Source organism: Anomaloglossus baeobatrachus, chromosome 3, assembly GCF_048569485.1.
Source record: "Anomaloglossus baeobatrachus isolate aAnoBae1 chromosome 3, aAnoBae1.hap1, whole genome shotgun sequence".
In the NCBI taxonomy this organism is placed as follows: domain Eukaryota; kingdom Metazoa; phylum Chordata; class Amphibia; order Anura; family Aromobatidae; genus Anomaloglossus; species Anomaloglossus baeobatrachus.
The window spans coordinates 62,520,963-62,533,620 of record NC_134355.1 but is presented as its reverse complement, the minus strand read 5'-3'; the positions used below and the strand labels follow the sequence as shown (position 1 = coordinate 62,533,620).

General features: G+C 47.1%; 1 protein-coding gene across 2 annotated transcripts in view; it reads right to left on the bottom strand.

Annotated features, from left to right (window-relative positions):
• The window catches only part of PPP1R21 (protein phosphatase 1 regulatory subunit 21), a 187,801-nt gene extending 176,354 nt beyond the window's left edge, over positions 1-11,447 (bottom strand). For both annotated transcript variants that reach the window (XM_075339212.1, XM_075339213.1), the window contains exons 1-4: positions 11,180-11,447; positions 5,949-6,017; positions 5,724-5,870; positions 2,204-2,302 (exon numbers count right to left, since the gene is read on the bottom strand). In XM_075339212.1, the coding sequence (XP_075195327.1) occupies positions 2,204-2,302; positions 5,724-5,870; positions 5,949-6,017; positions 11,180-11,236 (372 nt within the window). In that variant the 5' untranslated portion in view covers positions 11,237-11,447. The remainder of the gene's footprint in view (positions 1-2,203; positions 2,303-5,723; positions 5,871-5,948; positions 6,018-11,179) is intronic.
• Positions 11,448-12,658: the final 1,211 nt, after the last annotated feature.

Genomic DNA, 12,658 nt, shown 5'->3' with positions numbered 1-12,658 from the left:
TTTAGTGCGTACAGGGCCTTATTGTGCCAGATTCTTGAATTTAGTGCAAGGTTTATTTAAAAAACAAACAAGGAGATGTGGCTTCTTTCCTGTCATTAACCATTTTTGCACCTTTTGAGCAAAAAGTTGCATCTTTTTTAAAATGTTGTAAATGATGCGACCTTTAAAAACACCTGAAACACCTGCATAAATCTACATTGGGGGAGGAATGGAGTAAAGTGGAGCCAAATTGTTAAAGTCGCAATTAGTAAATCATCTGAAAACATTTGGAATCACCACGATGAGGGGGGAAAAAAAAAACCAAAAAAAAAAAACACACAAAACAAGCCAAAAGTAGTATAATGATGATGATAATAAGATTTATTCACTTACATAGCGCCATTAATTCCACAGCGCTTTAAATACATTGGCAACTCTGTCCCCATTGGGGCTCCCAATCTAAAGTCATTATCAGTATGTTTTTGGAGTGCGGGAGGAAACCCACGCAAACAATGATTGATCAGGGCCCATATGTCACTTAATTCATATCTTCCCAACACACAAAGGATCCTACTGCAAAAGTGATCTGACATTACTGCATAATCACAGTCCATAAAAAAAAAAAAAAAAAAAAAAAAAATATATGTTAGTGGTATGAATATTTAGTGGATTTACAGGCACAGGTAACCTCTATACATAGATAGTATATAATAGTGGTTACACACTTCCAGCATAAGAAACCTTCCAAAACTGGACATATTTTAGGTGGCAATCTACTCTCAGGCCATTCACCACTCCACATGCAATATGATGGTATATCGATTGCGTCACTATTCCACTGCTTGGTGATTAGTGGGGGGGGGGGGGGAGGCTATACAATTACAGATTATAGGGGTACTCCAGTCTACAGAAACTCAAGGAATAGGTGGCGATTTTATGTTCAGTTTGACCTTGTGTCCTCCAATTCTCTCCTGGGTACGTGGAGTAGAACGGGGAGGTCAGTCATGTGTATTGGCAAGAGCGACCGCTCCCGCCACCTTCTGTTTGCTGCGGTCCTGAATCAGGACAAGAAACTAAAGGCCCCGTCACACTAAGCAACATCGCTGCTAACGAACAACTTTTGTGACGTTGCTAGCGATGTTGCTGTGTGCGACATCCAGCAACAACCTGGCCCCTGCTGTGAGGTCGTTGGTTGTTGCTGAATGTCCTGGGCCATTTTTTAGTTGTTGCTCTCCCGCTGTGAAGCACAGATCGCTGTGTGTGACAGCGACAGAGCAACAACTAAATGTGCAGGCAGCAGGAGCCGGCTTCTGCGGACGCTGGTAACCACAGTAAACATCGGGTAACCAAGAAGCATTGTCCTTGGTTACCCGATATTTACCTTTGTTACCAGCCTCCGCCGCTCTCACTGTCAGTGCCGGCTCCTGCTCTGTGCACATGTAGCTGCAGCACACATCGGGTTAATTAACCCGATGTGTGCTGTAGCTAGGAGAGCAGGGAGCCAGCGCTAAGCATTGTGCGCTGCTCCCTGCTCTGTGCACATGTAGCTGCAGGACACATCGGGTAATTAACCCGATGTGTGCTGTAACTAGGAGAGCAAGGAGCCAGCGCTAAGCGGTGTGCGCTGCTCCCTGCTCTGTGCACGTGTAGCTTCATGCGCTGGTAACCAAGGTAAATATCGGGTTGGTTACCCGATATTTACCTTAGTTACCAAGCGCAGCATCTTCCACGCGGCGCTGGGGGCTGGTCACTGGTTGCTGGTGAGCTCACCAGCAACTCGTGTAGCGACGCTCCAGCGATCCCTGCCAGGTCAGGTTGCTGGTGGGATCGCTGGAGCGTCGCAGTGTGACATCTCACCAGCAACCTCCTAGCAACTTACCAGCGATTCCTATCGTTGTTGGGATCGCTGGTAAGTTGCTTAGTGTGACTGGACCTTAAGGAGGACAGGACACAAGTGGCCCACACTGGCACTCAGGGGATAGGTGGGTATTTATGGAGTCCATTTATAAAATGATGGGGCCGCTTCCAACATGATTTTGTGCAGAGAACGTGATGCTAATTGGTTGAAATACTTAATACAGTGCAAAGAAATGTTAAAAACATCTGTAAAGTTTTTGGTCTAAATCGATGGATCTTCACGAATTCGCAAATCATGTGCAGGGTTGCTAAAAGTTATAAAAGAATTGTTTTTTTTATTTTTTTTTTCTATTTTGTTTATACCAACCTGTATGTGCAGCCTCTCGTTCTCCTCAATCTTCTTCTGAAGATCCTCATCAAAGACACTTTTTTGCTCGTGACTCATTTGAGACAAATCGACGTGTTTCTAGAAGACAGGATAGTAAAAATTAAACTTTCACAAGTAAGGGGGCATATCCCATATCCTTCATGTCCTAGTTAGTGTATACTTTTGTGCTTCCAAAAAAATAAAACCTCTTATGCCTCTTTCTTTAACACTTATTATGCCATTCCTTGGTTAGTCCTCCTGGAAACGTGACAATAAATCACCATAAGCCACCATTATGTTTTTCACGAGGGTATTGCCCCGCACAGGCTGACAAAATGTAATACTTTCTGACAGTGTCAAACTGTGTAAAACACACCTTATTGCCCCCAAAAAAGCTCAGGAGCTGCGCTCACTCCATAGTGGTCAGGTGCCGGCTGTGTTATACAGTCAGTATCTGCCTGCAACATCAGCAAATGAAGTTAGCGCTATTCATTGCTGATTAACGTCTTTAAAGGGAATCTGTCTCCAGGTTTTTGCTACCTCATCTAAGAGCAACCTTAGGGTAAGTGATCAATGTCTGACACTCCGCACCGCCGATCAGTTGCTCTTGGTCCCGGCAGCGGTAGCAGGCAGCCGGAAATGCTCAGTTTCAATGCTGCTCTGTGTTCTGACTGCGGCCGCATACTGCACATACGCCTCCTGTTGATTAGAATAGGAGGCGTATGTGCAGAACAGCTGATCGGCGGGAGTGCGGAGGGTCAGACCCAGTCGATCAGACATTGATGACCTATCCTAAGATTCGGCCATCACTTTAAAAGTAGTGAACAACCCCTTTAAAACAGCCAAGTAAGTGACACATCGCTGGAATCAAGGTCTCTGGCTACATTATGCTGCTCTCATATTAGGTAGCAAATACCTGGTGACCGATTCCCTTTAAATGCTGCGACATTTAAGGTGTCGCAGCATTTAAACCCCACTAGCAGCATGACTATAGGGTGTCGATGTGTGGTGCCAAGGCAGCCACAGCCTGCTGGATGCACCAGTCTGTTGCATCTTGGTACTCCTGTTCATAAGAGTTCACCTGACATATCCATCAATATCAATGGCTGCTCACTTTCCCCAGTGTCAATGTGCAGGCCCGGGATTTCTAGCCACACACCTGATGTCACAGGCGCATACTAAAGAGAAAAGGAGGAGGACTAATTAAAGAAGGGAGGCCGGCTTATCTTCTCGGCAGAACTCGCCCCATAGCCTGGAAGATAGAAGGCATACGGTAAAAAAAAAAAAAAAAAAAAAAAAAAAAAAAAAAAAAAAAAGATTTTTCCGAAATGACCCTTCATCCAGGAGGTATACAGGTATGACTAATTTCATCTCTATGCCATCTGAATGCCCATATTAAGAACAGAACAAAAAAAAATATAAAAAACTATTGTAACTATTTCACCACACTTGGATTTTTTCCCAATCTTGCATTACATTATATGACAAAATGAATGGTGGCATTCAAAACTACAACCTGTCCCACGAAATACAAGCCGTACAACTGTGTCAATGGGAAAATGGAGCTAAAAGAAGGGGAGGATAAAATAATGACGCAGAAATAATAACTGCCTGCGTCCATAACTCTTTCACCACCCGGTATTTTTCCGTTTTTTTTTTTCATTTTCTCCTCTCCTGTCTCTAGGAGCCATAACTTTTTAAATTTTAACGTTAATATTGCCATATGAGGGCTTGTTTATTGTGGGACGAGTTGTACTTTTGAATGACACCATTCATTCTGCCCCATATTGTACTAGAAAACAGGAAAACAAAATTCCAAGTGTGGTGAAATTGCAAAAATAAGTGCGATTCCACAATATTTTTTTTGATTTACCACATTCACTATATGGTAAAACGGACCTGGTGGTATAATTACTCAGGCCAGTACGAGTTCCAAACATGTATGGTTGAAGTTTTATCTGAGTGGTGGAAAAAAAAAAAAAAAAAAAAAAAAAATGGTGCTTTTGTCACCTTTTTCCTAGGCCCATAATAGTGTTCTCATGGGGCTGAATGATGGCGTATTTTTTGGGTCTTGAGCACACATTGTTAATTATATTATTTTTGTGTAGATGTGATGCTTTGATCACCTCTTATTGCATTGGACTGCAATTTTGCAGCAACCAAATATACGTAATTCCCCCCCCCCCACCCAAACCTTTTATTGATTTCACTAGTCCCCTTAGGGGACTTGAAACTGATGCTTTATGATCGCTTCTACTCTTCAGAGGGGGGCAATCAGTATCCCTAAGAACGGCAGAGATGATGATCTCCTGTGAATGCTGGCTGAGCATTCGTCATGACAGTGACAGCAGTCATCAACTGACTACCGGCTGTCTTGACAACCCATCAGTACCCTGTGATCGTTCAAGGGGCCGCTGATTGCAGTGGTGAATGGCGCATTCTCCGTCAGAGAGCGTTAAATCACGCTGTCAGAGATTTATAGTGGCAGTTATGTAGTTACCAGACACAGGTGGATCGCCGTTCAGAGTAGCCGACAGATGCAGGGAAAAATGCGGGCTCACTAGAAAAAGGCGTACACCGAAACGTGCATGTAGGGATTGTGCTGGGCGCCTCCATCTATACGAGGTATATTCTGCCATGTTATCTTTGTCTGTCAATATGTTATATCTGTAAGATTTTCACGTTTTACACTCTGATGGTGACGGTAGTTTTGAACTATTCATACATATGCTGATACATTTGTGTGTTATATTCCTTACACAGTGTCACCATCGGAGAGTTTGATTAATGAAAATCTCTATTATATACCACTCACGTTGCAGCTCTTCCTCTGTAAAATACTGGCGCCACCTGCTGGCCACTATTTGTTTAGTTATTCAATCTGCTATAATAAAGATATATTTTTTTATTAATCTTTGCTGTGGTACAGAACTCTTCTTTCGTCTTCCCATTAAAGGGACAGTCACAGCCTTGGATGTACAGGTACGTCCAAGCTCACGAAGGAGTTAAAATGGAACCTGTCGACATGATGTTGCCATCCAATCTCCAGGCACCGCGTTATAGAGCAAGAGGAGCGGAGTGGATTGATGTATGGTTTGTAAGAAAAGCTAATCTGTGTTTTAACCATTTAATTCTCTGCTCGTTTTGGGATCTTTGTAAAAGCCTCACTGACAGCTCTCTGGTCCAGTGGGCGGTCCTATCAGTCACAGAAAGCACCGCCCACTGGACCAAAGATCTCAAAACAAGCAGAGACTTAAATGGTTAAATCACAGGTTATACTGAAGCTTTTATTACAAACCATAAATCGATCCACTCCTCTCCTTCTGCTCTATAGCATGCGCCCAGATTGAACGGCAACATCATGGTGATAGATTCCCTTTAAGAAATAAAATGGAAGACGTCTGGCAAAAAAAAAAAAAAACAGAAATCCTGCCTTGGACGTAAGAATTTCTGTATTTCCACAGACAATATAAACAGGATAGTATACAAAGACAGCAAACACACGACGGCAGGTCAGCACCTTGGCCTTCTTGCCTCTGGCTTCCATCACGGACAGCTCTTCTTGCAGCAGCTCCACCCTCTTGGCTAGCTGCTGGTTCCTGAAGATCAGGCTGTCCATCTCCTGCTGCTGCTTCCTGACGGACTGATCCTTCATCTTCAGCTGCTCCTGGTAGAAGACACAGCAGCGTTATTACATTGCCACTGATTTCCGGCCCGGACAGGACATTGTTACATGCAATGATACCTTTAAAGCTGCAGAATTGGCTTGCTCATCTACAACCGCCTTCTTCAGCACCTGGTTCTGGGCTCTCAGCTGAAAAGAATAATGCAGAGATGAAGAACACAGCAGAATCATGGATGCAGGGATATAAGATTTTGGCAGTGAAACATCCCAGCGAATGCTCGGCTCAGGGTCCAGGAGACCTCAGCACAGCTCCTAACAATCAAATAGGGGCCCAAAAAGAGCAAGAGCTGAAGCAGCACTCTGCCCCGTTCCATCATGAATCCGTAGGAGCCCTAGGTGTAGAAATGTGCACATCATAAGGACATCCCCAGAATGGGGCACCATTTTTTACACCTCCTGGGCCCATTAATATGGCGATGTCTGGTTCTACCACCTTTCCACAAGATAACTTCTAGATCAATGAGAATAAATCCGTTGGGACCCCCACCAATCACCAGAACGGGCACTTCTACCTCCATTATAATAGAGCAGCTTTGCTCAACCTCATCCATCGCTCCATTCATCCTCTATGGGGTTGCTGAGTGCTGCGTTTCTCCAGCAGCCCCATAGAGGATGAATGGAGCGATGAATGAGCACTGCTGCTTTATTCCAACAGAGATAAAAGCACCAGTTTCTGGAGATTGGTGGGGGTCCCAGTGAATGGACCCCCCCCAAATGATATGAAAGCTATCATTTATACTGCAGATAGGCCAAACAGGCTTATTCCAGTAGGCAGACGTTTTCTCCAGGAATGACAGTAATGGACATTTCTATACATAAATTACCCTATTCCAAACAAGTCAAAGATTCATTAACTTGCAGATTCTCTGCCCGACCAAAGTCCCTGCTCAGCCGGTGTGACGGAGGACGACCGCCGGTCACACGGGATAGAAAGCAGGCGACAATGTGCCAGACACGGAGTATGTCCAAAAAGCCCGTGCCCGATATTTTCTGAAAGAATTTACACAAATGCTCTCCAGTCACGGCCGTGCCCCCCCCTCCACTTACCACCAATAGTGACGGCCGTGCCCCCCCCCTCCACTTACCACCAATAGTGACGGCCGTGCCCCCCCCTCCACTTACCACCAATAGTGACGGCCGTGCCCCCCCCTCCACTTACCACCAATAGTGACGGCCGTGCCCCCCCCTCCACTTACCACCAATAGTGACGGCCGTGCCCCCCCCTCCACTTACCACCAATAGTGACGGCCGTGCCCCCCCCTCCACTTACCACCAATAGTGACGGCCGTGCCCCCCCCCCTCCACTTACCACCAATAGTGACGGCCGTGCCCCCCCCCTCCCTCCACTTACCACCAATAGTGACGGCCGTGCCCCCCCCCTCCCTCCACTTACCACCAATAGTGACGGCCGTGCCCCCCCCCCTCCCTCCACTTACCACCAATAGTGACGGCCGTGCCCCCCCCCCTCCACTTACCACCAATAGTGACGGCCGTGCCCCCCCCCTCCACTTACCACCAATAGTGACGGCCGTGCCCCCCCCCTCCACTTACCACCAATAGTGACGGCCGTGCCCCCCCCTCCACTTACCACCAATAGTGACGGCCGTGCCCCCCCCCTCCACTTACCACCAATAGTGACGGCCGTGCCCCCCCCCCCCTCCACTTACCACCAATAGTGACGGCCGTGCCCCCCCCCCCTCCACTTACCACCAATAGTGACGGCCGTGCCCCCCCCCCCCTCCACTTACCACCAATAGTGACGGCCGTGCCCCCCCCCCTCCACTTACCACCAATAGTGACGGCCGTGCCCCCCCCCCTCCACTTACCACCAATAGTGACGGCCGTGCCCCCCCCCCTCCACTTACCACCAATAGTGACGGCCGTGCCCCCCCCCTCCACTTACCACCAATAGTGACGGCCGTGCCCCCCCCTCCACTTACCACCAATAGTGACGGCCGTGCCCCCCCTCCACTTACCACCAATAGTGACGGCCGTGCCCCCCCTCCACTTACCACCAATAGTGACGGCCGTGCTCCCCCCCCCCACTTACCAGCAATAGTGACGGCCGTGCCCCCCCTCCACTTACCAGCAATAGTGACGGCCGTGCCCCCCCCTCCACTTACCAGCAATAGTCATTGCTGTGCCCAGTCCCCTTCGATTGCTCTGTATTGATCTGTCATGTACACAGCCCTGACACTCACTATTCACCACCTATACCTGCAGGGGGCAGTCTCTGATCATCATTCAGCAATAAGTTAAAGATAATAAATACACATGGATCTCAGTGGACAGTGATCACTGAGGAAATATTTTTTGTTTTCCTAATTACCATGGCGACTGTTTGATCCAGGTAATAATTTTATTTATATAGCGCCAACATATTCCGCAGCAGTTCACAATAAAGGATGTTACAATCTAATAAAATACATTACAAGAATTGCTTCAAAAGCAATCACCTATTAAAGGGAACCTGTCATGTGCAGTATTCACCTAGAACCACGAGCAGTTCTGGGTGCATATTGCTAATCCCTGCCTAACTGTCCCTGTATACACTAGCATAGATAGAGATCTTTAGAAAAAGTATTTATAAAGATCTTTTATCATATGCTAATGAGCAAGGGGACTAGTCCCCTGGGCGTTAGTTCTCCGGCCAGTCACCTCATTAGCATATAAGTACACCGCTGTGGGTGTGCCATCATGCTAATGAATGCGCAGTGTCACAGGAGGATATCTCACCTCTCTGGCGACCATCACATCCAACACTGGATTGCGGCTCAGTGCACATGACCCCGGAGTTTGGGTCATGCGCACTATGAAGCCAGGTGTACGCGTCCTAGCTTCAAAATGAAGTAGTACGCATGACGCAAACTCGGGGGTCATGCACACTGAACCGAAATCCCCCATCGGACGATGACGACAGCGGAGAGGTGAGTGAGATCATCCTCCGGCACTGCGTATTCATTAGTATGTTAGTACACCCACAAGTGTGTTCTAACATGGTAATGGGGGCGACTGGCAGGGGAACTAACGCCCAGAGGACTAGTCCCCTTGCTCATTAGCATACGATATAAGATCTTTAGAGATACTCTTTCTAAAGATCTCTTTATCTATGCTAGTGTATACAGGGACGGTTAGGCAGGGATTAGCAATATACACCCAGAACTGCTCGTGGCTATGGGTGCATATTACACCTGACAGGTTCCATTTAAGCCCAGAATCATCATTCAACAAGTGCGAAGAACACAGGACCCACCCATCCGGCATTCTTAAGGGGGCAGTGCCGCATCTGCTGCAGAAACCTGCGATCTAAACAAGGAGCAAGTGTCTCCTGCCTACACCTGTAACCTCTGCAGCACATCTCCCCTAGCTGAATCCCCTCGTTAAGGGGTAGCCAACTACTTAGACAACCCATGGAGTAGCTAACAGGTAGTGAGCGCTGCGGGGACCAATTACTTGCTGTGTTCGAAGGAGCGAGAAGCTGGCACTGATTGGTCACTGAGCTTGTGTGTCATAATGACCCATGGGCTCTGGGAACGCAAGTTCTGGAGCCGCGATGGCACCGGAGGGGAGAATAGGCTTTATTATTTCTATGGAGGCGAACATGGGGAATGAGCAGGAGTTGCTCTAGTAGTGAACAAGCCCTTTAAGTAGACCTGACACTCCCTATGTGTATTTGTAAATACTTGTATTCCCCATGAAATACACAGGCTACAGCACTCTTTCAGCCTGAGCTGTCACTCAGTTATTCCTCCTGGAAATGCATAAAGAAATGGAAAAGGGGACTTTACCACTTGCCAATAGGCTGTATCCTCTTTGACTATGTGCTGACAATGTAGGGACATCTCTAACACCTCATTCCGATGTGGGGGGGGGGGGGGGTTCAGCAGAATCTTATTTTTAGCCGCCTATGATCTATGTGTCCGTCTTTAACCATCAGTCTGGTGTCTGTCTTCTTTGTGAGCAAAATAAACAAAAAAAAAGTCAAGATTTTGCTTTTCCTACCTGTTTAAGAAAAAGTGCCGCTTTGCATAAAAACAATGAAGCAAAAAAAAAAAGCAACGTAAACACAGCCTTACTAATATGAAAAACAAGCGTGCAGCACAGTAAAAAAAATAAAATAAAAAAATAATACGAATCATGGATTTGTAAGAAGAGACGCTTGGATGAGGTCACTGACGTCACTTTAGGTTTGGGCTACACCCTATGTGTCCCAGCACAATGCACGGGAATGACGCAGCATCGCAACCCCCAGAGGAGCGCAACATGCCTGAAATACCACACCTGGGCCCAATTCTATGTCATCCATTCACGTGCATTTCAGTGCAAAGTCACTGCAGCCTTATTCATACATTTCCAGGAGTAATAAACAGAGGTACAGCACAGTGCAGCGCTCTAAGGAAAGATGCTGCAGTTATGGCAGTGGGAAAAGAAGGATTTACTACAAGAGACGAGTCAGGAGAGGTGATCCACTCAAAGGAAAAAGCAAATCACCCCCACCCACCCCCACTGTCTTTGGAGGGTAAAAGCCTAGCGGATTTAATGGCACCACTGGAGGTCACACAGTTTAAGCACAATCATACACGGATACCACTAGTAACTGTTAGGCTATGTGCCCACGGGACAATGTACCCGTAGATTTTGCTGCGGAAAACCTGCGGATTTATCTGGATTTTCTAGATAAATCTGCAGGTTTTCGCAAGTACAGACACTCCCCATGTTATCCTATGGGATGTGGGGAGTGCTGTGTCCATGCTGCGGTATGTGCGGCTGCGGAATATGCTGCGGATGTCCTGCAGCCGCACATAACTGCATATCAGTTATTCCTACGTCAATATCTGCGGAAATGGAGATAGAGGCCGGGACTTCCACAGGTAAGTTGCATGAATGTCCGCAGATATTTCACTGGAATCCCGCAGCAATGTATAGCTGCAGATTCCAGGGAGCTGCTGCAGGAAACCTGTGGACGTACTTGCAAATATATCCGCAGGTGCGAGCTCCCGTGCTCACATAGCCTTAAGAGCGTGAATGTGCATCGTGCAGGTAGCATTAAAAACCCTCCATTATTCCTCCTGGAAATATGGGGGGGGGGGTAACGCTCAGTTGGGGGGGGGGGGGGGAGCCTGCACGCTGTCCATTCAGAGATGTCAGTGTCACAACATTGAGAAGGAGAATGGTATCACCCTTTATACATAGATTTCCAGGAGGAATAACAGAGGGACAACACAATAAACAAGTCAGGTAGGGAAAGCGAGGTCGGCAGCTCCATGAGCCCAGCACACAGCCCAGCTCACCTTGGAGTACTCCTGTGCCAGCTTCTGGTACTTGCCCTGCAGCTCCCCAGTGGCCATTCTCTGCAGGAGTATTGAATGGATGGGAGGATGAAGGAGAGTCAGAGGGATGGAGCCCGGCACACAGCACGACGGTTCCCGGGTACGGTGCACTGGCGGTCCGGGCTCCGGTATTTACCATCCCTCCCCGCGGAGCCGGAGCAGGGCGGAGGGTGGCGCTGTGAGAGTGAGGGATGCAGTGTGTGCACCGGAAGTCACATCGCAAAACACTTCCCTGATGCCTGACAGGCGCCGCCCACAGCCGTCACTCGTAACCAATCGCTTACCTCGGCATGATTCACCAATGACAGTTCAGCTCTCATCTCCAGCCTAGCTAGCGAAGTATGTAAGAAGGCTTGTGATTGGCTAGGAGCGGTGACCGGCGGTGATTTGTTGCTCAGTGCAGTCTCACCCTCCTCCTTCGCTCGCACTTTGGTATGAGTGCAATGCATTGGAAGAAACGCAGCAACAAAAACGAGCAAAAAAAGCATGCATTTTTTGTATGCGTTTTTTTACCAACACTGCATCTTTGCAGCGTGCGCACATAGTTGGTTGAAACACAGAAAGCACAAACAGGAAGTTGCCCAAAACATAGAATTCAATGTCCCAATACATTAAAAACACACAAATATAAGGGTATGGTATAGCTAGATAGATAATAGAAATATATTAGATAGATAGATATCCTGCAGCCATATCATGTAACCTCTCCCTGCATATTACACATTTCCTTTAGTGCCTTTCATGGTGCAATAAGGGTGTTTTTAGGTCTAATAAATCTAATCTATAAATCTAATAAATAATTTACAAAACGGCGTGGGGTCCCCTTATTTTTAATAACCAGCCAAGGTAAAGCAGGCAGCTGGAGGCTGGCATTATTATGCTGGGAAGGTCCATGGTTAGTTGGCCCTTCTCAGACTAAAAATAGCAGTCTGCAGCTGCTCCAGAAGTGGTGCATCACTTTAGATGCACCAATTCTGGCACTGAACCTGGCTCTTACTGATTGCCCTAGTGCGGTGACCATCGGCGTAATGGTATTTTGGGTTGATACCAGCTGTGTAGTGTCAGCTAGTTTCTAGCCTTGGTGTTAGTAATGGAGAGGTGTCTAATTTAAAAAAAAGGCACGGTGTCCCCCCTATTTATGATATCTAACAATGATAAAGCTGATAGCTGTGGGCTGGTATAATAAGGCTGGGAACGTCCATAGTTATTGGGCCCTTCCCAGGCTAAAAATAGAAGCCTGCAGCCGCCCCAGGAGTGGCACATCACATAAGATGTGCCAATTCTGGAACTTCGACTCAGCTCGCCCAGTTGTCCTGGTGTGATGGCAATCGTTGTAATGGTAGTTGGGGTTAATGTCAGATGTGTAGTGTCAGCTGTCATTAAGCCCTGGTGTTAATAATGGATAGGTGTCTTAAAAAAACGGAGTGGAGTCCCCCCTAT